Source organism: Cynoglossus semilaevis, chromosome 20 (genome assembly GCF_000523025.1).
Source record: "Cynoglossus semilaevis isolate Cse_v1.0 chromosome 20, Cse_v1.0, whole genome shotgun sequence".
In the NCBI taxonomy this organism is placed as follows: domain Eukaryota; kingdom Metazoa; phylum Chordata; class Actinopteri; order Pleuronectiformes; family Cynoglossidae; genus Cynoglossus; species Cynoglossus semilaevis.
The window spans coordinates 4242514-4265511 of record NC_024326.1 but is presented as its reverse complement, the minus strand read 5'-3'; the positions used below and the strand labels follow the sequence as shown (position 1 = coordinate 4265511).

Below are 22998 nucleotides of genomic sequence, written 5' to 3'. Positions count from 1 at the left end.
GAATTACAGTCATATATTTTCAAATCTGCTATTTTACAAATTTAGGGTAAACTGTCGTAACCCTGCGTGTTATATTAATTGTATGTTTGTATGGCAACATTTTCTCACATATGATGGTCTTGTTTTGCCGTTCAAGAGGTTGAAAAAGAGACAGGCCTCAGTAAAGTTGACGTTCTCGAGGCCGAAGGGTTCATCCACCGAGCTGGAGTTTGAGGGCGCGCTGGAGGAGCTGAGGAAGGACAAGAGGATGCATCAGAAAACAGTAGTTCTTTATCTCAGGTCTGCACTCGTCTGTTGATATATTCCAGGATGATAATGATACTCTCTTGTAAAATAACTGTCGCCATCTCTCCCAGACATCCCTTCCAGGCTTTCATTCAAACTCTCCTTGTCAGAGAAACCTACACTGCTGACCACCTCAAAGGCCTCTACATCCTGGAATCCAAGATCAGCCTTCCTGGCGACAAAGAGCTCGTCCATACCTTCACTGTGGGCCACCGCAGACCGAGCCCTTTTGTAAGGCTGATTAATAGACTCCGTGTGTGTTGTATAAAGCTGCTTGCTCATATATCTAATCATATTCACGTTTCCCCTCTGTGTCAGGTGTGCTCTGCACTGCTCCATCCTTTCAGTGATGACATCATTCCATCCAACTCAGAAGCTTGTGTGACCATAACTAGCAACCAGGTAAACTGGTTACCCATTAAATTCCTCTCTGTCAAAATCATAAGATCATGAGATTCTGGAGCCAAGAAATCTGAGTATGTTTTAAAATTATTTGAGATTTAAATTTACACTCAACATTTAAATGCGGCGTTACTAGCGAGGTTATTTTTTTTTCAGTTACAGCTAATTAATAATTACTATTAATGGTTAATTACTATTATCATCGTTCCAACACCGTTATCGACAAACTCATTGAAGCTGTCACTTTCAGCCACAGGAGGGCGCTTTTTATGTGCGTATGGTAGGAGAACGGACCGCGACTACCGCATACTTGTTGATGATTGGCTACGGTTTCGCGGTAAACTAATCAGACACACCCGCCCTTAGTAGAGTTAAACGATCGAAATGGCGAGTCTGGAGAGAAAACTGGCGTTTTAAAAACGGACAATACAGACAGTACTTCAGTCTCCCTTTGGTAAAAGGCAAGAATGAACATGTGAAGTGTACATTATGTCCCGGAGCGAAATTGTTGTCCGCGTCCGTTGTGAGTAACTGTTATGTAATGAATTATCTTTCGACGGCACTTTCTACAAAACACCGTTGTTGTCACTGTTGACGATGAAAGCGGGCCAGGTGTGAATGTTTGATTAATTTAATCGTTATTGCAATATAGCAATATCTACTTTCCCTGGTAATTCGTTACTAACCCGTCGTCAGTAAGAGAATGACCTAGTTAGCCAACTAGGCACCTAGCAACAGACAAGTTGTACAGTGTACAGTGACGTCATTAGGGCATCGACAGCTATGATTGGCTTCATAAGAAGAATACCAAACGAATCTGACCTTTAACAGACCCCTAAACGTAATTTACTGTACAGTAGTGTTGGCCTTTACATGTTCTTAATGACATTCTCTCTTGCTCACATTAGCTTCAATACAATATAAGTACTGTACATGTACTGTACAATTACAACAAATTCTCCGATATGGTGCGTTTATTTTCAGACCCAGAAGAATGTACATGGCAGATTACGAGTCGGCAGCAAAGACAGACTTTCTTTTTATGGACATGTTCATTTAGGTCGCCAAATTATGAACATCAAAGCCAACTTTTCACATCAACTGCAGGTAAACCACCCTTTGCAACAATGCATCTGATGTGTATACTAAGTGACGCATGTCCATCTGCAACAGTGAGCAATAAAGTTTGCAGTAAAGAGGTCAAATGTGTGCTCAGCGTGACTGTCGTTGCTGTCACAGCTGCACCTCCCCACCTCTGCCGCACTGGAGAATGAAGTGTGTTGGGGCCCAGAGAACAACACAGACTTTGATTATCAGGCCAGAGGGAGGCTAGCTATAGAGCGTCAGCAGTGTAAAGTGAGTGAAGCTTCACTACCATTTTAATATTTACATCTTCAATCAGCAGTGCTCGAGAGATGTTTTATTGTGTCTCTTTATTTTCCAGCTCTCTGTTCAGCTCAATGGGACATCAGACAGACTGGGGCTGTATTCTTCTCTGAGCCATCCTTTTAAATCAAAGATTCCCAAAACTGTAGAGGTATGATTATGCTCCTAATGATCAAGTCAGTTCTTTTTTTCAAGTTCTTCATTCAAACCCTTATTTCTAGGTGCTCTCTAATGACCTTTTTTTCACATTAAGGTAAAGGCCACTGCTGACAAAGGGAGTGGATGTGGCTCAGTGCATGTAAAGGCAGATGGGAAAAACAAAGTGAAGCTGGACGCAAAGGTGAACCACTCTTTTAAAAAAGGCGATCACAAAGCTGTAGAGTTGAGGATGAACTTATCCCAAAGTTTGTTGCCAGCAACCACTGACCTGCATATAAACATGGCTGCCAACATGTCTTCAGACAGGTGTGTGTACACTCACATTAGCTTTGGTGCTGTGTTATGGGTGCATCAAGGTTATTTCTAATCAAATTTATGCTTTTTTGTGCTTTTCCAGCATGTTTTTACATGGATCATATACTCAGGGGGGTGAGCTTCTCCTGCTCCAAATTAAAGGAACGTCAAGTATCGGTCGAGGTGAAAAGCTCTCCGTGTCAGGAGACTTGAGGAACTCCATGTCTAGTCTCTCCATTTTCCCGTCTTCCTCAAAGTTAGAAGGGGCACTTGAACAGTCTGACACGCTCATCGAAGGTATCGGAAATTATATGAACAAAATTTGAATAATAAAAAATCATGTGTCCTCCCCTGACACTGTGGACTTGCTGACAGCTTGTTTCCCCCCAGTTCAAAAATCCCATCTGCGCCCCTAGCTTCCCATATCATTAATATTCCCAAACAATCCTTCTCGTGTGTCTGTGTTGCAGGAAAGCTGAAAGTTAGTGTGAGGGACAATCTGTACAGTATAGAGCTGGGACATCAGGAAGATCCTGCACTGGATTCAGACAGGGATGTCGAAGAAGACGTGTTTGGAGGGAAGTCATGTAGGGCCCATGTTTGGCTCTACGTTCATTCACAAAAGGAACATCTGTTTGTAAATGTGAGTCGTCGACTGGGGAACCCAGGAAGGGGTGAGCTCTACAGCCATCTCTCTCGCTCTTTCCGCCACCTTAACCTCACAGGTAAACATGTCTAAAACTGACATTATCTTATATTTTTATTTATCATTTCCTTCAGTGTATTTGTTTCCTGAATACAGGCCTCCCTGCAAACATTACCGGCCTGGCCAAGTGGATTCAGGATAGTCATCAGCTATCACTTCAGGCAGAAGTGCAGGCTGGACCTGAGTATCTAAAAGCTAAACTAAATGGAAGCAAGACGGATCGTGTTTTTCCACAGTGGGAATACTCATGTTTGCTGCAGCATCAGGTCGAAGCCCTGCAGAGGAGAGGGCTTTTAAGATCCATACAGGCTAAAGCACACTACCAGGTAACAAAGTTTAGCATTCCATTTCATTTTAAACCCTCAGTTAATTAACATTATTTTTTTAACTTTCTGTTTCAGCTGGAAAGAGAGGGGCTAGATACTGGTTTGGTGGTGCATGTGGATGATAAGAAAATGGCCAATATTACTTTTAATATTGGATCTAGAAACATCACTGCAGTGATGTCGGTGTCTTTGTGGCAGCAGATCAAACTTCTCCAAGGCCTTATGCCCTCATCTTTACAGGTACAATTCTATTTTTTTTTTTTGCATATTGCCATACAAATCTGACAATTAAAAATTCCCTCCTAATATCAGTGAAATATCATTACAAATGCTATGCAAAATGGTTTATGTAATTACTTTTTTGTATCTATCTTTATACCTTTTTCATATTGTAATTTTTTTTTTTTTTCATTTTAAGCCCATTTGTTATTTTACTGTGTGTTCCTATATTTTTGGTTTTTAATAGCTGGACTGCATTACCAGAAAACGATATGGTCCAAACAATAAATGAATAATAATAAATGAATAATAATATAATAATATAGATGCTAAGGCCTGACTGCCCTGTCAGTGACCCACAGTGTTTTAATTCCTCAGCTACTCTGTTATCTCGCCCTTTAGTTTCTGCTCCTTAAAAACAAACTTTTTTACAGATGAACTACACGGGTTGTTTTCACAGATGAACTGCACGGGTGATACCACTGCAGAGCGACTCTCAGCCCAGTGCTTTGGACATGTGGAAGGTCAACCCGTGGAGGTACAAACATTTCGCTCCTATAGACCACACAACAGACTCTGTTATGGCCTGTCCTTCACTCAGTGTAGCCTGAACGCTCAAATTAAAGCCTGTTTCAGCTCCAATGGTCAGAGGGAGTTCAGTGCTAATGTCAGTCATTCCTCTGTGCTACTGCGTAAACACATGGGCATTCCCGCTAAAACTGCTCTCCGCCTCTTGCTCAGACCGGGGCCTAGGAGGTGGGCTCTGGGGATTGAATTGTTGCTTGGCCTGTGGAGAACAAATTTAAATCTGGGACTGAGGTCAGAGACAGACGGGCTGTATGGTTGTCATGGCCTACTGGAGTATGGAGTCCACAGTGTCACACACAGGGCTGAAGTGATAGGTCGGATGAGGGTAGGAAAATGTATCATCTGGACCGACGCCACTGTAGTTTGGGATTCTGTTAGCTCCAGTCTGTGGATGTCTGTCCGTTGCACAGGGTTGGGGAAAATGGTGTGGGTGCAGGTCAGCGACACCGACGGTGGTGCACCACATAAGACCTCCTTAAGTTTGCACGGACAACTTCAGAAAAGTGGACTCAAAGGATCTCTGGAGATAGAAAACCAGCAAGACTCGCTGCAGTGTCTCTTGTCTGTACTACTGAAGAAACAGAGGGCTGAAGTCAACCTGACCCTCCAGCACCACTGGTCCTCCTTAACCTCTGCCGTCCCAAAAACAGTTGACGTGCGGGCATCATGTCAACAAAATGACACCCTTCAGTATGTAAGAGCTCAAGCCTCTGTCAACAACTCTAATGCTCAGTTGGAGATGTCTGCTGCCTGGCAGCCATCCCCCTCCTTCAGTGCCGTACTTAAGCAAAACCTGACCTCTGCTGGTTTACCAAGGGTGCTCACTGTTGGCATGTCAGCTGTGGGTAGCAGAGCCAAATTTGAAGTGGAAAGCGATGTGTGCTCAGTGTTGTTTCTGGCAAAGCTACACAAAAGAGGAAGACATGGAGGAGGAGCAGCAGGCAGCAGGAGCGACCTGATTGTTTTGGCTCAACAGCGATGTGGTCTCCTGAAGGTCAGAATGGAAACAAGTAAATGTCGTTGAGGACACTTGTTTCCCAGCAGAGGGAAAGCAAAAGAAACATCTTCCACATGGAGATGACTCTTGCCTTTCTGTTATTTGAGTGATTACCCTACACATTACAAATACTGGTATATTTGAGTGGTTACCCTACACATTACAAATACTGGTATATATACTGACCATATACTGATTGTCTGTTGTAGTATAATCTGCAATAAGTTGTTTTTGGTTTTCTGTAAAAAATGTTACAACACTGTAAATCTACCTACAGTTGAATACAGGTAAAAAAGTAGATTCTTAAAGTGAGGTTAAGTGTGAACGGTAATAAAAAAGGAAATAAAATTCATAAAATTATTTAAAGTAAACCACAGAAATAGCACCCAACATGCCTTTAAAGAGACTTCGTTAACTGGTCAGATGGATTTTCCATATTAGTCCAAATTATTCTGCTGATAGTTAACTGGTCAGATGGATTTTGCATATTAGTCCAAATTATTCTGCTGATATATAAAAAATGTTTATGCATATGCTGTTAGATTCATGAAGATACTCCTGTTACTTAGTATAGCACAGATGCTCCTAAACATGTATTTCTCTTTTATTCCCAAAGAGTGCCCTACCAGAACAGACCTTACTGAATGTGTCCATCATTCACTCGGGCTGCACCACCAGTCTCAGGACCCATCTGCTGATTGACAAGGAACAAAGAGGAAGTGTTATCCTGGACCTTTCCTGTCCTGCTGGTCTTAGTCTAAACGCAGCGGTCCAACACTCAATCTTGGCCCTGCAGAAGCTGCGAATTCCCACCGATGCGTCACTAACTTTAAATACATCAACTACACATTTGCCAAGCTTGGATTTGAACCTTGACCTGGGCCGATGTTCTTTTAGGAGTAAATTGGCAGAGACCAGAGAACGTGAAGGTGATGAGTCCTACACTGTCAATGTGACAAACTACTGTCCTTCTCTACAGGTGGGTTTTTAACTTGTTTTTTTTTTGTACAGTTATTCTGAGAAGAGTTTCATTGTGATTTTCTTTTTGCTTTTTTTTAAAGGGCACAGTTCTCCCAGTCTCAGTGGCTCTTCATGCTCTCCTCTCAGTGTCACCTGGTGAGCTAAAGGTGTCCTCCGCTCTGAGTGTAGACCAAAATGACCTCACCCTGCACTTAACACTGTCCTGCAGGGCCCAGCATCTCTATGGTATCTTCACACACACTTTCACTGAGCTGAGAACTCAAGGTCTACCTCAGAGTATTATGATAGAAGCTACTCAACCTAAGGGACCTGAGCAGGGTGGTTCACTGCTCATCAAGGCTGGGACATGTCAACTTAGAGCCAAGAGAATCACAGGAGACGGAACTAAGACAGAGAGGCTGTGGACTCTGGAATCAAAGTGTCCGATGTTTGAGGTATGTTGTTCTAACCTTTTCCCAGCAAAACGGTTTTCCTTAGAAACTTTTTTTTCATGTTACTTCACTTGTTCACTGTTTCCTTTTTCACCTTAGGGCCATTTAAATGGGTCACTGTGGCTTAGCCCACAGGACACTTGGACCGTCATGATTGACATGGAGCAGGAGAGTAGAAGGGGTTTCCTTAGGCTGAACGTGAAGCCATGTTTAAGTGATCTGCATGTGGCGGCCGAACTCAGTCACAACCTGCATGTTCTTAAAGGTTTACCAGAGCACAGCAGACTGAGAGTCACTGGCAGAGCTGTCGACCAACAATACAACACGGAAGGTGCCATTCACCTCGATGGGTGTGTTTTAAGTGCCAGTGGAGCTGTGGTGTCAGAGTTTGGCCTGCAGGGGTCAGTAGTGTATCACAACAACTGCACACATGTTCAGGTACTGATAAGAGTATAAAGAAATTCCTCCATGTAAATCATTGTCAGGTGTCCAATGTTTGACTATTGGATTTTTTTTTTGTAGGCACGGTTTAGTCCAAAAAGGATTCAGGCTTCTGGACAGTTAGTCTCCTCACTAACTCATGCTAATTCTCAGATGACTGTGGCGATAGATGATTCAGAGTTTCAGACTTCAGTGGCTCTTAATAAAACAAAGGTATTGTGATTTGTAGCATAGCAAATACCTTCTCATATTAGTCACTTTAATCACATTACATTTGCCTAGTAATTAATGCCTACTTTGAACGTTGAGTTATTTCCAGTCAAACATTTAATGCAGTTTTTTAACACAATAGACAATAGAACAAGCAAAATTGACTGTTCTGGTTGTCTTGGTTTTAATCTGCAACTGGTTTCCTTATTGCAGGACAACTACACTGCATCTCTTTATCTAAACCACACACTTCCTACATTGAAGAACCTGGGGATCCCTGCAAATACAGCCGTGGCAATGAATTCTGGGAGTCACGGCAATGGCACGTTCTTTTATGTTTGGAGTGGTAACGCAGGAAATCAAAGGGTAAAAGTGAAGAAGGGCTACAGTCGTTTCCATCAATTTAATTAATAATATGACTGTATTCATTATGTACTAATAGCAACATTTTCATATATATTCCAGATTGATCAAGAGATCATATTGTCCAAGATGTCTCAGTCTTTCAGGATGCAGAGTGCACTCAGACACACGGTGAACTACCTGAAAAAACTAGGAATCTCTGGAAACAACAGTGTTCAGGTAAGAGGTTCATGGAAGCTCACTCAGTAATAATCAGTGACAAAATTGCCACATTTTAGAATCAATAACATCACTGTGACTGTGTGGCAGGTAGAGCTTGGTAATTCTGAGGAAAAGACGGTCAGCATACAGTCTCAGTTTGGAGGAGAGCAGGCAGGAATCAAACTGAAGATGAAGAGTAGTGCCATGACAAGAGAAATCCACGGAAACCTGCGGCACAACTCATCGTGGCTGCAGGGCAGAGGCGTACCACTCGTCGTGGAGGTAACTGAAGAAGTATGTTTATTTTGTTCACTGTTGTCTGGTTTAACTGGTCATTGTTTAACATTTGTTTCTCCAGGGTCTCACGTCCCACCAGGGAACCTTTTCACACTTTCAGTCCAGGGCTCAGCTTGGCGTAGATGGCCACCAGCTGCTCACCACTGGCTTTAATGTCAGTGCAGGTGATGGACGTCTGGCCCTGCAGCTGTCCTACTCTCCACTGTCTTCTAATTACACGAGGCAACAGTTCAGTCTGGGGACTGCCCTGGTTGCTCAGCTGAAAGGTTAGGAGTTTTAACACAACCTGTAAATCATAGTGTGTTTTAATATAAACATCTTTTTAATTTGAAGTTGCACTGAGAACACGTGCACTTTTAAATATTGACCAGCAGATGTTACCATTTTCATCATGCTAAGCTCTAAATACCAAATACTTGAAATGCTTTCAAATTGTATTTATTTAGTGGTGGTGATGAAATCCTGTTTTCTGCAGGTCCCGTACGCAGCGCCTCAGTAGATGTTCACTGCACAGACTGGAGACTACGAGTGATTGGGGATGTGGGAGGCTGGAGGGCACAGGGGTCAAAGGAAGCCAGAGTTACACTGAGGCATACTGTACAAGGGCAGAGCAAACCTGCTCTACAGGTGATGATGACATTTACTGCCTAATGGAAGGTCATACGATGGTGAAGATCTGTTCTAACTGTCTCTGTGACCTTAGCTGGAAGCCTGGGGAAGACTTACTGAGGCTCAGCTAAGATGTTCCATGGCTTTGAACCCTGAACTCAGCTCATCACTAGCACTCATCATTCAGGGGCACCACAGGCCTTATAGGTATATTCAAACTTACCAAATCATAAAATGTCAATGATACATTTTCTTTCTGTGAGCTGTTAGTGAGTCTTTACCAGATTTAGGTGGGGTGCTAACCAAGTGTGTATTACACTACGTATGGCCACCAATACAATCAAACACAGCTGATAAATCAGACAAGAGCAGACTGGGATTTGTGTTGCGCCAACCATTGCACTGCTGCTGTTTTTACTAGCAGTGCTTACAGAAACCTACTCAGTTTAGGTAAATATATAATTGTCTATAACACGTATTAGTATTATTCAACAAAATAATTTTGTATTTAACAGGGAAAGAATTAAAGTCAGCATATTTTAACAAGAAAAATGTAAAAACTTTAAAAACGTTTAATCACTCGTGGTTGACACTCTCACCATTTCTTTTCTGTCCAGCAAAGACCTGTTGGTGAAGGTTGTCCAAAATATCCCCAAGCTGATAGAGTACGTGCCATCTCAGCTTAATTTTCGCTCTCAGGTTAGTTCTCGTCTTTTTTTAAAAAAAAAACTACACTCGGGCTACTATATTTGGTGCATGTTGCAGGTACAGAGTTGTGCCTTCAAAACCGCCATGATTATTTATGGAAAAATGTATAGTCATTCATTCATCTTCTACCACAGCGATTCCCAACCACTGAATTATTAAATTTCACTCAATTGGTCTGGATTTTTTTTTTTTAATTAATTTATGCAAATAATTTGTCTTTGTTCATGAACACCTCAGTGAAAGACAGAACAATGTGATACTCTGCCACTAGATGGCACTTTGTTACTATTAAAAACTAAAAGAAGAGCTCTAGTTAGACCTTTATTTTTTTATTTTTTGAACCTTAACACTGACATGAAGTTAAGGAAATGTACCTAATGATGTGACCTGTGAGTGTTTGTTTAAATGATACAATTAACTTACGTTGAATCTGTCAACAAGGTGCCATTTGAAGTTTGACTGTATTTCTCTATCTCCAGCTGAACCAGTCTCAATCCAGTGTGTCAGGTTTGTTGGAGTTGCTGTCAGGTAGGAGAATGTTGTGGAGCCTGGGAGAACTGGCAGTCATTGATAGTGGATACAGACAGTCTCTGGAGCTCAAACACTCATATTCACAGGTATAAGTTGTTGCCATCTTCTTTTTTTATCATTAAGAAATAACAAAACTAAAAACATGTTTCATGTTGATGTTTTCATTTTGAACATAAACGTGAAACTACGTATAAAAGGTGCCACGATTATTTACTTCAGTTGAAGCTGATCCCAAGGACCGTCCTTGTGAAGACAGTGTATGAAGCCTCGAACTGGAGATACCAAGTTCAACATGAAGCCGTGTTAGGCAACCAGGAGTTTAGTTTGTTTGGACTCTACTCTGCTCCTCCAGCTCTGGAGATGGGTAACCAGACACTCAAAGGTACAGATGCTGCGAGGTGACTCTGTCAGTGATGCACACAATTCTGAACTTTTACCAGTCACAGATCGTTAACATTTAGTATTTTGTTCTCTCTTTTATTAGTTCAAATTAAATGCGTTCCTCGCTGGACACATCTGGAAGCAACAATGGAGCGTTCCCTTCAGGGTGGACTGGACGGCTTATCACTGGGATGGATGAGACTGGGGAAAAAGGAACAGGTCCTGACCAGAAACACACACAAAAAACCAAAGGGGTCCACGTAGTCGTTCTTTTTCAAAGGCATATGTTTTAGTTTGAGGCCACATGAGAACAATAAAGGTCCAAAAATGTTGCCTTGTTGTGTCAAGACAAAACCATAAGGTTGACATTAAGAAAGGATGCTACCTCGTTTTTAGCATTTTAATTGGCTCAAAATAGAAGTTTGTTTGACACAACATCACCCATTATCTCACAAGACCACACTGTACATGCTTTTCTCAGTAACTGTAGCATACAGAGGTCCTCGACTTATATCGGGGTTACCTTCCTGCGGTGAGGTCTGAACTCACATACTGTACATAAATACATTTTATATACCTCAGAAACAATGTCTTTCGACAGGCTATCGAGTTATAGCTGTTCTAATTAATTTATGAAAACACATCTTTGTTTGGTTTAGGAACATCCCAGAGGTTTTATTAGATGTAAAGTGCAAACATCTGTTTGGTTTCTCTCCTGGCCTTCTGTCTTCATGAACTGTGGCTTTGTGCTCTGAAGGTCAGAGCGTTGAGCTCATGGAGTCGATCAGAGGGGATTAATGAGACCAAGCTGGAGCTGGAGCAGCCGTTCACCGTCGCACTTCGCCAGCTGTCTCTGCGCACACTGTCCCACAGCTTACAGAGTAAACAGAACAGCCAACACCAGGTACACTAGGGGGTCCATAGTTTATCTTTCAGCCCAAAACAACCTGTTCTGAACAGATTGAAAAGCATAACATTTTCAAGATTCTAAAACTTTCACATCCTGATCATGTTGAATTGGCTGGAGCAGCTCAGTGAGTCTTTTTCCATCCAACTTTAATTTCCTCTATGAAATCTGATAACATCTGTGCTTGTTTTGCTGTGACCATGAGTGTATTGCATAAATACATCTCACACATATTTGTAATCCAATAAATAGTACTATATTTATATTTAACTAGATTTATTCAAATTCATCTCTTAGAAGTTTTGTGCAGTAGTTTTTCATTCTATTTAACTACTTAGCCTCTCATTAATCAAATTTCTGGCTAACTTTAAGACAGTTATGATTTTATTCCTTTTTTATTGGATTTAATTTAGGTTTCATTTTTTAAACTGGTAAAGGTTAGAACAACTAATGTAAGGGTACAAATGTTGGTCCTGCGTTATGTCATGAGGGAGTTGGGAGTAAATCGCTGTCTCAAATCGTAATAATAGGACAGCAGAACAAGGAAGACATCTAGGGGTAAATTCTTGGCCAAGATGAACCCCAGCTTTCTGCCAGATGGAGTCACAGGCCTTTTGTTTTCAGGGTGGGTGGCATGAACCACTGTCTTGACTGCAGGTCTTAGGGCAGGGGTCACCGAGTATATTTGTGTGGAATTTTTCTGGACAGACACCAGAGGGCTGGACACTCAGATTAAGTTAAATAAAAATAAAAAGGTTTTGTCTAACATTATAATTGGATGTTTATTTTCCAATCTGGCCCACATGCCGCCAGGTGATAATCACTGCCTTAGGCTCCTGCTGCATGGCACATTTCTGCAGTTTCCTGCAGGATAGAAAAAAAAAGCTTGCTCTCTCACCCAGTCCTTGATGCTGATGTGATGTGCCAGTTAGTGTTGGCTGTGTTTCACCTTTTGCCCTCCCTAGGAGAGGACTCTTGTTCTACTTCTCTTTGAGATCCTCGCTAAAATTAATTATTCCCGAGCCTACAATACGATGGGGTGAACAAAAAATACCTTGATTGTGTTTGTGAAACTAAAAAAACAAACATAAAATATAGTTGTTGGTACATTTTATTTATGGGTGTTTTTTTTGAAGCAGCAGACAAAATGTTTTTCTTCTATGCACTATTTTGTATTTCTTTATTTGCAGACACGTGTATCATTAGACGCTGGGAGTGTTCTTGTCAATGTGTCCCTGGACACGCAGCAGCAGACCAATTCTAACACGGTGCAGGCCTGTGTTCTATTCTCGTCTCAACAGGTTGGCGTTTTTTTTCATTTTCTATTCCTGAGCCTGACCTGATCGATTGCACAGTTCCTTAACGTGTTTCTCTGTGTATGTGCAGACGGCAGCGTCTTCTGGTAAAGGTTGTGTGTCTGTGGGTCAGGAGGGGAGCTCATACTCACAAAATGCAGAGCTCAGATGGGACGACAGGAGTATCACGCAAGGCCTGAAATACCAGGTAATCATTTGGATTTGTTTTGCTCTATAGATACATAAGCACCTCCCTGACAGCCGTGTTGTGTGTGTTTTCTGTGGTATTTCAAGAGAAATCCTCCGGAGACGCACGATCTCCAGGTGAATATTGTCTTGGACAAAGTGTCCTCTGCCCCCTGTTCTTCACACTCACTGCTGGCTAAGGTCCAAACTAACCTCAGGAATGGTGTGGAGCACAGTGTGTTGCTCGGCCTCTGCCCCCCACAACCTGTGAGTTCACAAACATTTCCTTTCTGCTCGCCCTGTCCTAGACAGACATCACACTGATACTGGCATGCTGGGTGAAATATGACTCAAATATTTCATACTACCTTATTGTGTTTGCCTGTTAGTCCTTCTTATGGTCAGGGTCCCACAGAGTAAACTCAGGAGAGGAGCTGTTCTACACACAGTCTTACTTGTCGGTGGTTGGACGCCCGCACCAGTGCAGCCTCACCCTCGCCCTACTGAATTCCTCCTCCTCCTCCTCCTTGTTTTTTCAAGGCACCAATATATCTCTTTACTCTGAGGTAAACAGCTCGAGGAACTCCCTGGAGAGTAGCCAACAGGAAGATGTTTTATTTATCATTTATGTATTCTTTGCAAAATGCTACTTTTGTTTTTGCTTAGATGTTTCATCAAGTACAGTACAACTAATAACATTGATCATATTAAAAAATTCAGCAAAGCTCTGCTGTTTAATATTTTTAAGTACTATATTCAAGAAAGAAATTATATTAAAAAAGTTCTTTTTTTAATAAAAAAGTTTAACTCTTTTCAAATTTTTACCTCAAAGTCCAGAATAGGCAACTGGAGTGTGGATGTCGGGGGCAGTGCACTTTTCTGGCCCCAAGGAGCGGGTCTGCAGGTGCAGGCCAACTTAGACCGTTCAGAAAAGATCTGGCTGAACGGGACACTAGAAGGAGGATGTTTAAAGACTGCGGCCGGTTATATGCATCGTAAGTTGTACTTTAATCAAACAGTCATAAAAGCAACTGAAAAAACGATTGCAATGACACCTCAAATGACTTTGTGTCCAGCTCCAGGCCATTGTGAAGACCTCAGTGTGATGGCCTGCATGGGAACAAACCATACTTTGGTGCTAGATGTACAGACGAGCGAGAACTGCAGTAAATCAAAGAGTTTGGGCCAAGTGTCTGCAGTAACCTCTGATAAGAAGCTGATCCTGACAGTGAGTGGCTGTTTGGAGAGCCTCACAGCAGCCGAGGTATAGACTTAACTACTACAAAAGTTGCCAACGTTTTATTAAAAAAAAAAAAAAAATCTCATATCAAATCCTAAAATCTTTTTTTTTCAAAACAGGCCAGGATTCACAGCCTAAGCAATAGGATATGGAGGAAAATGTCAGAAAGAGTTGGAACATTGCAGCATCTTCTCACTGAACTCAGACGAAGGGTATAACGGGCAAAACTGAGGACGTTAAACGTTGTCCAACACTTTAATTTAATATCGTCACACTAAATGTTCACTGCTTCTGCACATGCCCTGCAGTCTAGAGACAGCGAGGTCCTCCAGGAGCTGAGTGCTGCATCTCTTCAGGTTGTCCAGCGAGCGGAGACTTTCCTCGCCGCTGGAGACTCAGGTTTGTTGGTTCTGTGGCAGAACAGCCAGCTTCGTCAGCTGCTGACCAACAGCCTGCCCCAACTTCTGCTTTTACTTCAGCACGCGTCATTGGTGGGACAGCAAGAGCTAAGAAGTGAGTATCCTCAAGTAGTGTCAGGTGAATCCGTGTGCATGTGAATCTGCTTTCTCATATATTATACATTGTACAATAGCTAACTGTGATGTGAGAAAAGCATAACCCTGTCCTTTCCTTGCATCCATCGAAAGGACCTCTTGCAACGTTGGCGGGGGTGTACCAGGATGTGAACGGACAGCAGCTGGAGACTCTGTGGAGACAGGCTGTCCTTCTGTGGACTGACAGGGTTGTAGAGGTCTTGCGTGACCTGCTGGGTAATACTCAGCTGGTTCAGACCGGCATCCCTGCCTTTAGTGCTGCACTGGACCTGGTAAGAAACCCACGGAATCACATATTTAACCCATCAATACATAAATAAGCAACTATTTACTTTATTGTGTTATAGTTTTTTTTCCCTTGACTATACATATAATATTTTTTATTTTAAATAAACATTTTGTGTTTCAAATCAAGATATAATTGATTCGTAACCTTTATATAAATACAGTTTAGTTGCATCATTTCAACAAAGCAAATGGGTTTCAGACTCTGTGATTAGGTTTAAGTGTGTTTTGATGTGGGGCTCCCATCTGTGTTGACAGACCTAGGCTCAGTAGAATGTGTTTTGATGAAGAACAGTTTGCTGTGCAACCCGTCTGTAAACACAAATGATTACTTGGGCTCTGGATGGTCTTTTGGGGGGGATGAAGGGATGCGGTTTGCCCTCTCCAAATTATTTCCTGCTGTTGAAGCATTAAAAGAAAATCCTCTCCAATGCTGACTTCATAAGTACTGGATGATGTCATAGATCTTCCACAAAAGATAATGACACAAAATAACAGATTTACTGACAAAGGATTCGGGAAATATCAGAGACTGGTGATGAGTGCGTTTGAGTATTTCTTCCTGTTTTTGTAGCTCAGTTGTCAGTTGGGATTAGTGTGAGTCATACTTCGGTGTCCTTGAAAATGTTTCATGTTTCTGTTTCACGAACCCTCACCCACATCTTCTGCTGCTTTGTGCTGATCATTGTTCCAAACAGGGCTGCAGCTGTGGATCTGAGAAAGAGAGAAACATTTAGTTTGATCAATTATGCTACTGGTTTCTACTTCTTTGCTGCTGTATTAAACTGCAGGATGAATGAAGTGAATTTAGCCTTTTCGTTCCAACTAATTTTGAAACATTTTTGAAACATTTTCCTGGAGCACCACTGCGCCAATATAGGGCTGTATACATTAAGATTAAGAAGTCCTTTATTCATCCCAAAATGGGGAAATTTACTGTATGATACAAGTCAGTAATAGCAGCTTTAGCGTTTTGCGTGCTCAATTTTATCTATTTTTACAGCTGCTTTGGTTTAACATCATTTATCTTTTTGTGCTAATTTCTGACTGTTTTTTTAACTATTTTGGGATAAAAATTAATCATCTGGGGAAATTATAGAGTCACATTAATATTAAATCAAGTTCGACAATCAATTTGGAATATATTGTTTAGAAGGATGAGCAAAGAACCACCATGAAATGGCGTTCATGTTGACTGTAAGTGTACTGCAGTAACCTGATCACACATGATCCTGCTTCCCCACATTAGCATTGAGGTATTCATTGCAGTAAAACCCCCCAGAGATATGGCACTTGTTTGGGGCTATCAAACAAGTTTAGGATCTGTCTGTGGTGTTGTCCACACATGGTTTCTGTCCTACTCTGTTTGCACCCCGGTCATTACTTCCCCTGCAGGGTCAGTACAACACAGTCCTTGCTTCATTTAAAGTGATGGCGCCATCAGACACAGCTCATAGAAGTAATGGCCTTAATGAGCAGTTCAAGGTCCGTGACCTTCTGCTGGGAAAGACAGCAATAATGGGATAGAGAGGTGTGAGCGCATCATTGTGGGCTGAAGAACGTATGCTGTTGGGCCAGACATTCAGACATCTTAAAGAAAAATCCAGTTTCTTTATTTACACATACACACGGTCATTTTAGTCAACACGAAAGGAGAATCATTAAAAGAATTTATTGCCAGTGCAGCAGAGCCAGTTTTATGTTCAAACAATAAAACTGATGCCAGTTTGTATGTAACCAGTGTAAAACTGTCAAAGTTAATGAGGTGCATGACCTCTATAAACAAACAGAGGCATTTGTATTTTTACGAGCATCCCTGCTGAATATATTTAAAGATCTATAATCAATATCAGCATACAGTAACTTGTCTTATACTAAATTAATTTAATTGAATCCTGAAATTTTAGCTTTTTATTCTAAAATTTACTTTGGAGCTACTCTGACTTCCACTCCTCTGCACTGTAACCTCACAGCACTCCTGATCTCCTCTCAGGAAAACGTACATGTTGTTCTATAGCAAACAGATATTGGAGATGTATGGTGGGTGGGCTGGACATCTGATATTTTGATTGATTGGGGCATTTAAGTTGTCTTTGTTCACTTACAAGGGATAATTCAGATTCTAGATGACTTGTTTGGGTTAATATGACATCCACCATTTTAGTTTTTTCTCCAATATGTCTTTTTTTAATAACCACCTGGTATTTATTTTCATGTCTTTCTCTTTTTCTTTCTTTTAATATAATCATGTATTTATCAGGCGGGACAGCAAACCTACCAGTGGATGGAGACCAGGTTGGCCACGGCTTTGTCTGGAGTCAGGAAACAACTGGCCTCGTTCTACAAATTCAACCCCAGGTATGGTTCATGTCAGAGTAGTATATAATGCACAACCTCCCTTTCATGTCAAGACTGCAACGGGTCAGAAAGAAGAGGCATTCCTTATGTTATGTCACATGTTTGAATCCAAACTGGGGAAACATTTTTTGATATATGCAACCACAAACCACAACAGAGTCGATGAGTTCACCATTGTGACATGTGTGTCTTAATGGATGGAGGGAAATAATAATGTTCGTTTTTGTAATTTATTACAGATTTTTTTTATACTTGACGCTTGGTTGACTTATTATATCTGCTCTCAGTCAACCTGACATTCAAACGGAAAGCAAAAAATGCAGTTGTTGCAGCAGTAACTCAAAGAAACCTAAAATGTGATGTTAGATTTTTGCGCTCAAATAAGATACTCAACTAGGCACAAGGACATCGGACAAAGTATATATTCCTACCCTGTCGATCAGAAACGGCCCTGAGTGATGATTCAGTGTACTCTTCATTGACGGTTGTGTCTGCAAAGTATATATTCCTACCCTGTCGATCGTTAAAATTGGAACTCAAAAGAAAAAAGCCATGTTATGATTGGTAACCAACCCCCTTCTGAAAAACAGAATTTTATGAAGCTCCGCCCACCAAATAACCTTAAGCAAAAAGTGTAGTCGTGGTTGCCATTTTCTCCTGGTACCGTGTGTCTCGTGTACCTTTGATTCGTATATTTCAAGGCCGAGCCGAGGAGGCTTTTTTCGAGGTAAGGGTGAATAAATCTTATCAAATCCTGGTTCACGTTGAACTCTTGTCTTGTGCATGATATGTTATTGACATGGGAGCGGCTGTAGATCAATGGGTGGGAAGTCATCTTCTGCCCAAAAGGCCAGGGCTCCAATTCAGCTGCAGGCTGAAGCAAGACACCTAATCCCATGTCGCTCATCAATTTCCCCCAAAGCCTGGATAAATGAGGACCAGTCTCAGTGTCAGCGAGGGCATCCGGCGTGAAAACTGTGCCAGGTATCAGCTGGAGGATCCGCTTCGATGAGCAAAAAAATAAATCTTCTTAATCTATTTGATAGTAATTGGGGTGAGAGTAAATTAGGTGGAGATGAGTGACAGGATGTGGTTGGTTGGACTTCGAGAAATACACTTGTCAAGAAGGTTAGTTAGACCCACTGTCGGGTTTGAAACGACCTCTGACAAAGGAAATATTCCACCTTAAAACATATTTATTTTGTGTGGATTAAAAGTTATTTCCATCCTAAGTAAATCCTATATATTTATACATTTGAATTATTTTAAGTAATTTTTTTCCTGTAAATAGCAAAACAGTAGATGACAAGAAAATCCTCGTACAAAAGCTAGTGAATGGTTAGCAGGTGTATACACGCCATTGTTAACAATAATTAATAATATTAAATAATAATAATGACTTTAATGTTACTTCTGAAATCAGGAAGTTTCATGGGTTTTCTAACTTGAAATGTGACCTATCAGAATCAACACTTTTATTATATGATCCTCTCGTCCCCTCCCTCTTCCCTCACCAAGACAGCGCCCTCCTATGGCTTAGAGTCAAGTGACAAGAAGTCACTCGTTACGGTGATGGTAGCGGTGTTTTAACGATGAAAATAGCAATTCAAAAAATGATGCTTGTTCTTATCAGAGCAGTAATACATTTGAAGTGCTTGTAGGAAACCCAATGTATTTTGTGAAGTTTTTTATTATATGTATTGTGATTTACTGTTGTGTAGTAGAGCAAAGAAAAAGCAAGACACACTATATGTAGTTCAGGTTGTTTTCCTTAATTGAGACAGCTGACATTTGCATGAGTAGACTTTTTTTAACTACTAACAAAGACAAAAACTTATTTGAAGGAAATGAAGGAAGCGGGAAAGCTGACGTTTTTATGAGCTTAATTAGTGCCAGAAGGAACAATAACACTTTGAGTTTTGTTGAGCTCATGTGTAAGTCGTTGACCTGATGGCCCAGCCTAACCCTTTCAAAAGGTTAACGACATAGGACTGATAATTTACTTTGGAACTCCACCGGTCTTCCGAGATGCTCTCGAATGTCACGTTGTTGTTGACTTTGAAGCTTCAGCGAACACAGTCTTCAGAGATCAGTGATTCATTGTTTCATTGTCCTACGTTTTTTTTTTCAGCGACTGCTCAGTGACCGTGTCCGTGCCGCTGCCTTTACTCCTCCAATCAAAGTGGGCCCAGGCTGGACTGGTGGAGGTGCTCCTGGAGGAATGGGTTCTGACGCCCCTGCAGACCCTGGCCTCCATCAAACCTGCTGCTGAGTTATACCGCTTCAAGAGGAAGATCATAGACAGCCCGTTTCAATGTAGGCTGAAACTCTGTTTTATTATTATTATTATTAACTGTTAGCTGCACAACAATATGTGCATAGGATCTCACAAACAGTAGAGATATTAACTGTTAGCTGCACAAGAATGTGTGCATAGGATCTCACAAACAGTAGAGTCAGTAACATGTTTTCTATGTGTTTGCACTGATGGGACCAAATATTGGAACTGTAATAATAACAATAATTCTTTGATTATTAAGTTGGTCCCACAGGGAAAGGCTTCTGAAACGAAGGCACATGGCACAAATTTAAACACGGCTCTTCGTTTTTTCTTTGTTTTTTTTTTCCTAATGTAGACCAAGCTCTGCTGGTGTCAGATCAGTTTGTAGTAACCTTTGACGGCCACCTGTACGAGTTGCCTTCTTCATGCCCGTTGGTCCTGGCCCAGGACGCCAGCGCTGAACCATCCTTCACGGTGCTGCTCAGTTCAGGTTCCCCAGAACTCCTGCTGGTAGAAATGAATAACAGCACCTTTAACATTCTACAGAATGGACAGGTATGTGCACTGATGTCAGAGACTGACTGCAGTCAAGTGCTTCTTTACTTGGTCCACAGCTGCACCTTTGACAGTGGTGGTGTTTCAGGTGAGGGACCAGTGCAACAGATCCGTAGCGCACACGTTCTACTCTGAAAGTGGAGTGTCTGTCAAAATAGCGCCACACACTGTGCAAGTGTCAAATCCCAATGGAGTGTCAGTGTCATGTGATCATTTGCAGCAGTTGTGCAGCTTTACTCTGGATGGGTGGCTACATGGTAATCTCATTTATTTAAGGAAAAAAATATATATCCTTATGTAAAGACGCATAAAAAATTTTTATTTCTCCACCAGGAACATCCACAGGTGTGTTTGGAAGCAATGACAATGAGGCAGGAAATGATTTTCCATTACCTAATGGATCCCAAGCTGAAAATGTTGAGAATTTCTTTAACAGCTGGCAGGTAGGATGGAGTTTCACACACTTTCTAAATCTTCACGCACACGTGACAAACATCGGCACAATTCAATCTTTGTTTCCCTTTTAGATAAAACGCAAATGCTTTAAAACGCCCGCTGCAACTGTGACCAGTCCTGTGAGCTGCGAATCTCTGTTCTCCTCTCCAGAGTCTCCGCTCAGTTCCTGCTTCAGAGTGGTGAGAAAACAAACTCAACAGCTAACATTTACCATAGCGCTCTCCCCAGGGACGAATGACGCACACGGAACAAACAGTTGTAGCTTGGTAGCTTTTTTTCTGTATGGAGTTTGATCGGTCACTCTGAATTGACCATAGGTAGATTGCAGCGATTGGCTCCAGCTTCTCCAGGTGACTGTGAAAAGGAATAAGCAGTAGATAATGGATGGATAGATAGATATATGTACAGAAACGATATATATATATAACATTTCTCCAAGATAAAATAACTAAACTAAATATATACACACTGTCAGAACTAAACAAATATGACCAGCTGTAAGACAAATGTTCAGTGTCAGGTTTGCATATTTTCAGCCGTGTGTCTGTTTCCACAGGTGGATCCTGCTCAGTTCTTAACAGTCTGTGAGTCCAGCTCTTCTCAGGCCCCATGTCTCCTGGCATCAGCGTTCGTTCATCTCTGCATGCAGAATTACATCCCGCTGGACGCCCCCCCTCAGTGCTGTAAGTCTGACACTAATCCAACCAAGATGTGCATATGATGAGACACAACTTGCAAAAATTGGGGCTGGAGGAGAAATGTGGATTGAAGACAAAGAGGGAGAGGGGGCAGTGGCAGTGATTTTTACGCTGCATTTAATTTAGTTGTTAAAACTTAAAACGTGTCTGGAGCTACATTCATGGAGTCCAAAACATCTGTGCTTGTGTTTATTAAAGCTAAGACTGATGCTGTGGGCAGAGTGAGGGAGAATATATTCAGATGAGAGTAGTTAAATACATGTTTGTGGCAGTGGATGCTTAATTTTCAATGGAGGCTGTAATTTAGTCTTGTTGTCTTGTTTAGTCCAAGCAGCAAAAAAAAAAGTACAGTATGAATACACATGGAATATATAGGTGTAGTATGTAAATGTAGTCCCATAGATCCCATTAGTAACACAGCATGAAACTGTTCCCATGGCATCATTGCAACCTGCTGTCACAGATGTGTTCCGTAATCAACAAACAACTGCAACTGAAAAGTGCTTTCTCACGCATTTTATTAGATGTTTAGAAGGAAGAATATTTAAGGCCCGAAACTGGCCCGTATTTAACACATTTGGCTAACAAATGGCATGAACTATTGATATCGAAAGCAGTGCATATTTTTTTATCAGTAACTGCTTCTTTAGCTTCACATCGATTTTGGTCAAATCAACTCACAATTTCCCTATTTCACTACTGAAGCTCAGATAACTAATCAACTGTGAACAGGTCAAAGGACGTCACTCGCTAACCTTCCAGGAAAAGTCAGATTTCACATGAGCCCTACTCATAACATACAATATTGGGCTTGGGTTCTGAACGGCCAGTCTGTTTTTGGCCAAACCAACTGATGGTCTTGACACGTGGCCAGGCCGCGTGAACACTCCCAGACTAAGCATGTAGTGTATTGGTGTTGGATGTGGGCAGCTCTCCTGCAGTGATGTCAGTGGCTTTCTGAGCGTGTGCATAAGACGAAGGTTCCACTTGGCGTCCGCGGTGCAATCAGATAAAAGGCCTCTCTTCCCAAAGGGCTGAATTTCAACCCCAGCCCGCCCCTGACCACAGACCCTGGGGTGTCATGAACATGTAACTGGAGGAGATGAGTCGGGGGGCCTCATATCTCTCACCTCAGACATTAGGCCTAATGTTTAATAGTGTATCATGATCATGTGCAGATGTGTCTTCTTGTAGTTAAAGAGGAAAAAAAACAATTGTGTTTCTAACTTCTTGTGTATTTGTTTTTGTTTTTTTTGTTTCAGTGAAGGTATAAAGTATGGACACGCTTCTAAAAACCAAATGAGGGGTTTAGCTGCTAAAACACCATGATACCACTGGGTGTTCTACGTGGAGTTTCAGAGGTTTCTTTTTATGTAGTCTCTTAATAATTATATGGCCTATAAATACATCTGCACTCACTAACCGTAGCAAATAGTCGGAGGGAATACTGACCCCGTTTTACCAGCAAATAATGTCATGAAATGTTACATACAGTTTGATATTCTGCATTTTTTATAACAAATATACCTGTAAACATTGTACTTTTTCGCCACACGTATTCCTTATTTGTCTTCACGGTTAATTTGTACCCTGAAAGATGGGTATGTAGTTGTGAATCTTGGACTTCTGTCTCTGTGTGACACACTCGGCAATCCAGACGAGGTTGCG

The 22998-nt window shown here is 41.5% G+C and overlaps 1 protein-coding gene across 7 annotated transcripts in view; it reads left to right on the top strand.

Moving 5' to 3' along the window:
• Positions 1-146: 146 nt before the first annotated feature.
• LOC103396157 (uncharacterized) overlaps positions 147-22998 on the top strand; it is a 24615-nt gene continuing 1763 nt past the window's right edge. For 2 of the 7 annotated variants that reach the window (XM_025052415.1, XM_025052412.1), the window contains exons 1-41: positions 147-687; positions 1672-1794; positions 1927-2043; positions 2132-2224; positions 2327-2538; positions 2630-2823; positions 2997-3251; positions 3329-3558; positions 3634-3798; positions 4238-4315; positions 5979-6341; positions 6424-6777; positions 6874-7212; positions 7297-7428; positions 7639-7791; positions 7891-8007; positions 8098-8271; positions 8348-8552; positions 8762-8913; positions 8990-9102; positions 9513-9594; positions 10083-10220; positions 10354-10516; positions 10619-10734; positions 11273-11419; positions 12613-12723; positions 12809-12925; positions 13012-13170; positions 13293-13469; positions 13736-13898; positions 13980-14167; positions 14263-14355; positions 14452-14656; positions 14791-14969; positions 17243-17340; positions 19472-19656; positions 19977-20176; positions 20265-20433; positions 20510-20619; positions 20704-20811; positions 21189-21315. In XM_025052415.1, coding sequence (XP_024908183.1) covers positions 310-687; positions 1672-1794; positions 1927-2043; positions 2132-2224; positions 2327-2538; positions 2630-2823; positions 2997-3251; positions 3329-3558; positions 3634-3798; positions 4238-4315; positions 5979-6341; positions 6424-6777; positions 6874-7212; positions 7297-7428; positions 7639-7791; positions 7891-8007; positions 8098-8271; positions 8348-8552; positions 8762-8913; positions 8990-9102; positions 9513-9594; positions 10083-10220; positions 10354-10516; positions 10619-10734; positions 11273-11419; positions 12613-12723; positions 12809-12925; positions 13012-13170; positions 13293-13469; positions 13736-13898; positions 13980-14167; positions 14263-14355; positions 14452-14656; positions 14791-14969; positions 17243-17340; positions 19472-19656; positions 19977-20176; positions 20265-20433; positions 20510-20619; positions 20704-20811; positions 21189-21315 — 6982 coding nt within the window. In that variant the 5' untranslated portion in view covers positions 147-309. Of the gene's footprint in view, positions 688-957; positions 1211-1671; positions 1795-1926; positions 2044-2131; positions 2225-2326; positions 2539-2629; positions 2824-2996; positions 3252-3328; positions 3559-3633; positions 3799-4237; positions 4316-5978; positions 6342-6423; positions 6778-6873; positions 7213-7296; positions 7429-7638; positions 7792-7890; positions 8008-8097; positions 8272-8347; positions 8553-8761; positions 8914-8989; positions 9103-9512; positions 9595-10082; positions 10221-10353; positions 10517-10618; positions 10735-11272; positions 11420-12612; positions 12724-12808; positions 12926-13011; positions 13171-13292; positions 13470-13735; positions 13899-13979; positions 14168-14262; positions 14356-14451; positions 14657-14790; positions 14970-17242; positions 17341-19471; positions 19657-19976; positions 20177-20264; positions 20434-20509; positions 20620-20703; positions 20812-21188; positions 21316-22592; positions 22914-22998 lie in introns of those variants that run through there. The other 5 variants (XM_025052414.1, XM_025052413.1, XM_025052417.1 and 2 more) reach the window with 5 other exon arrangements.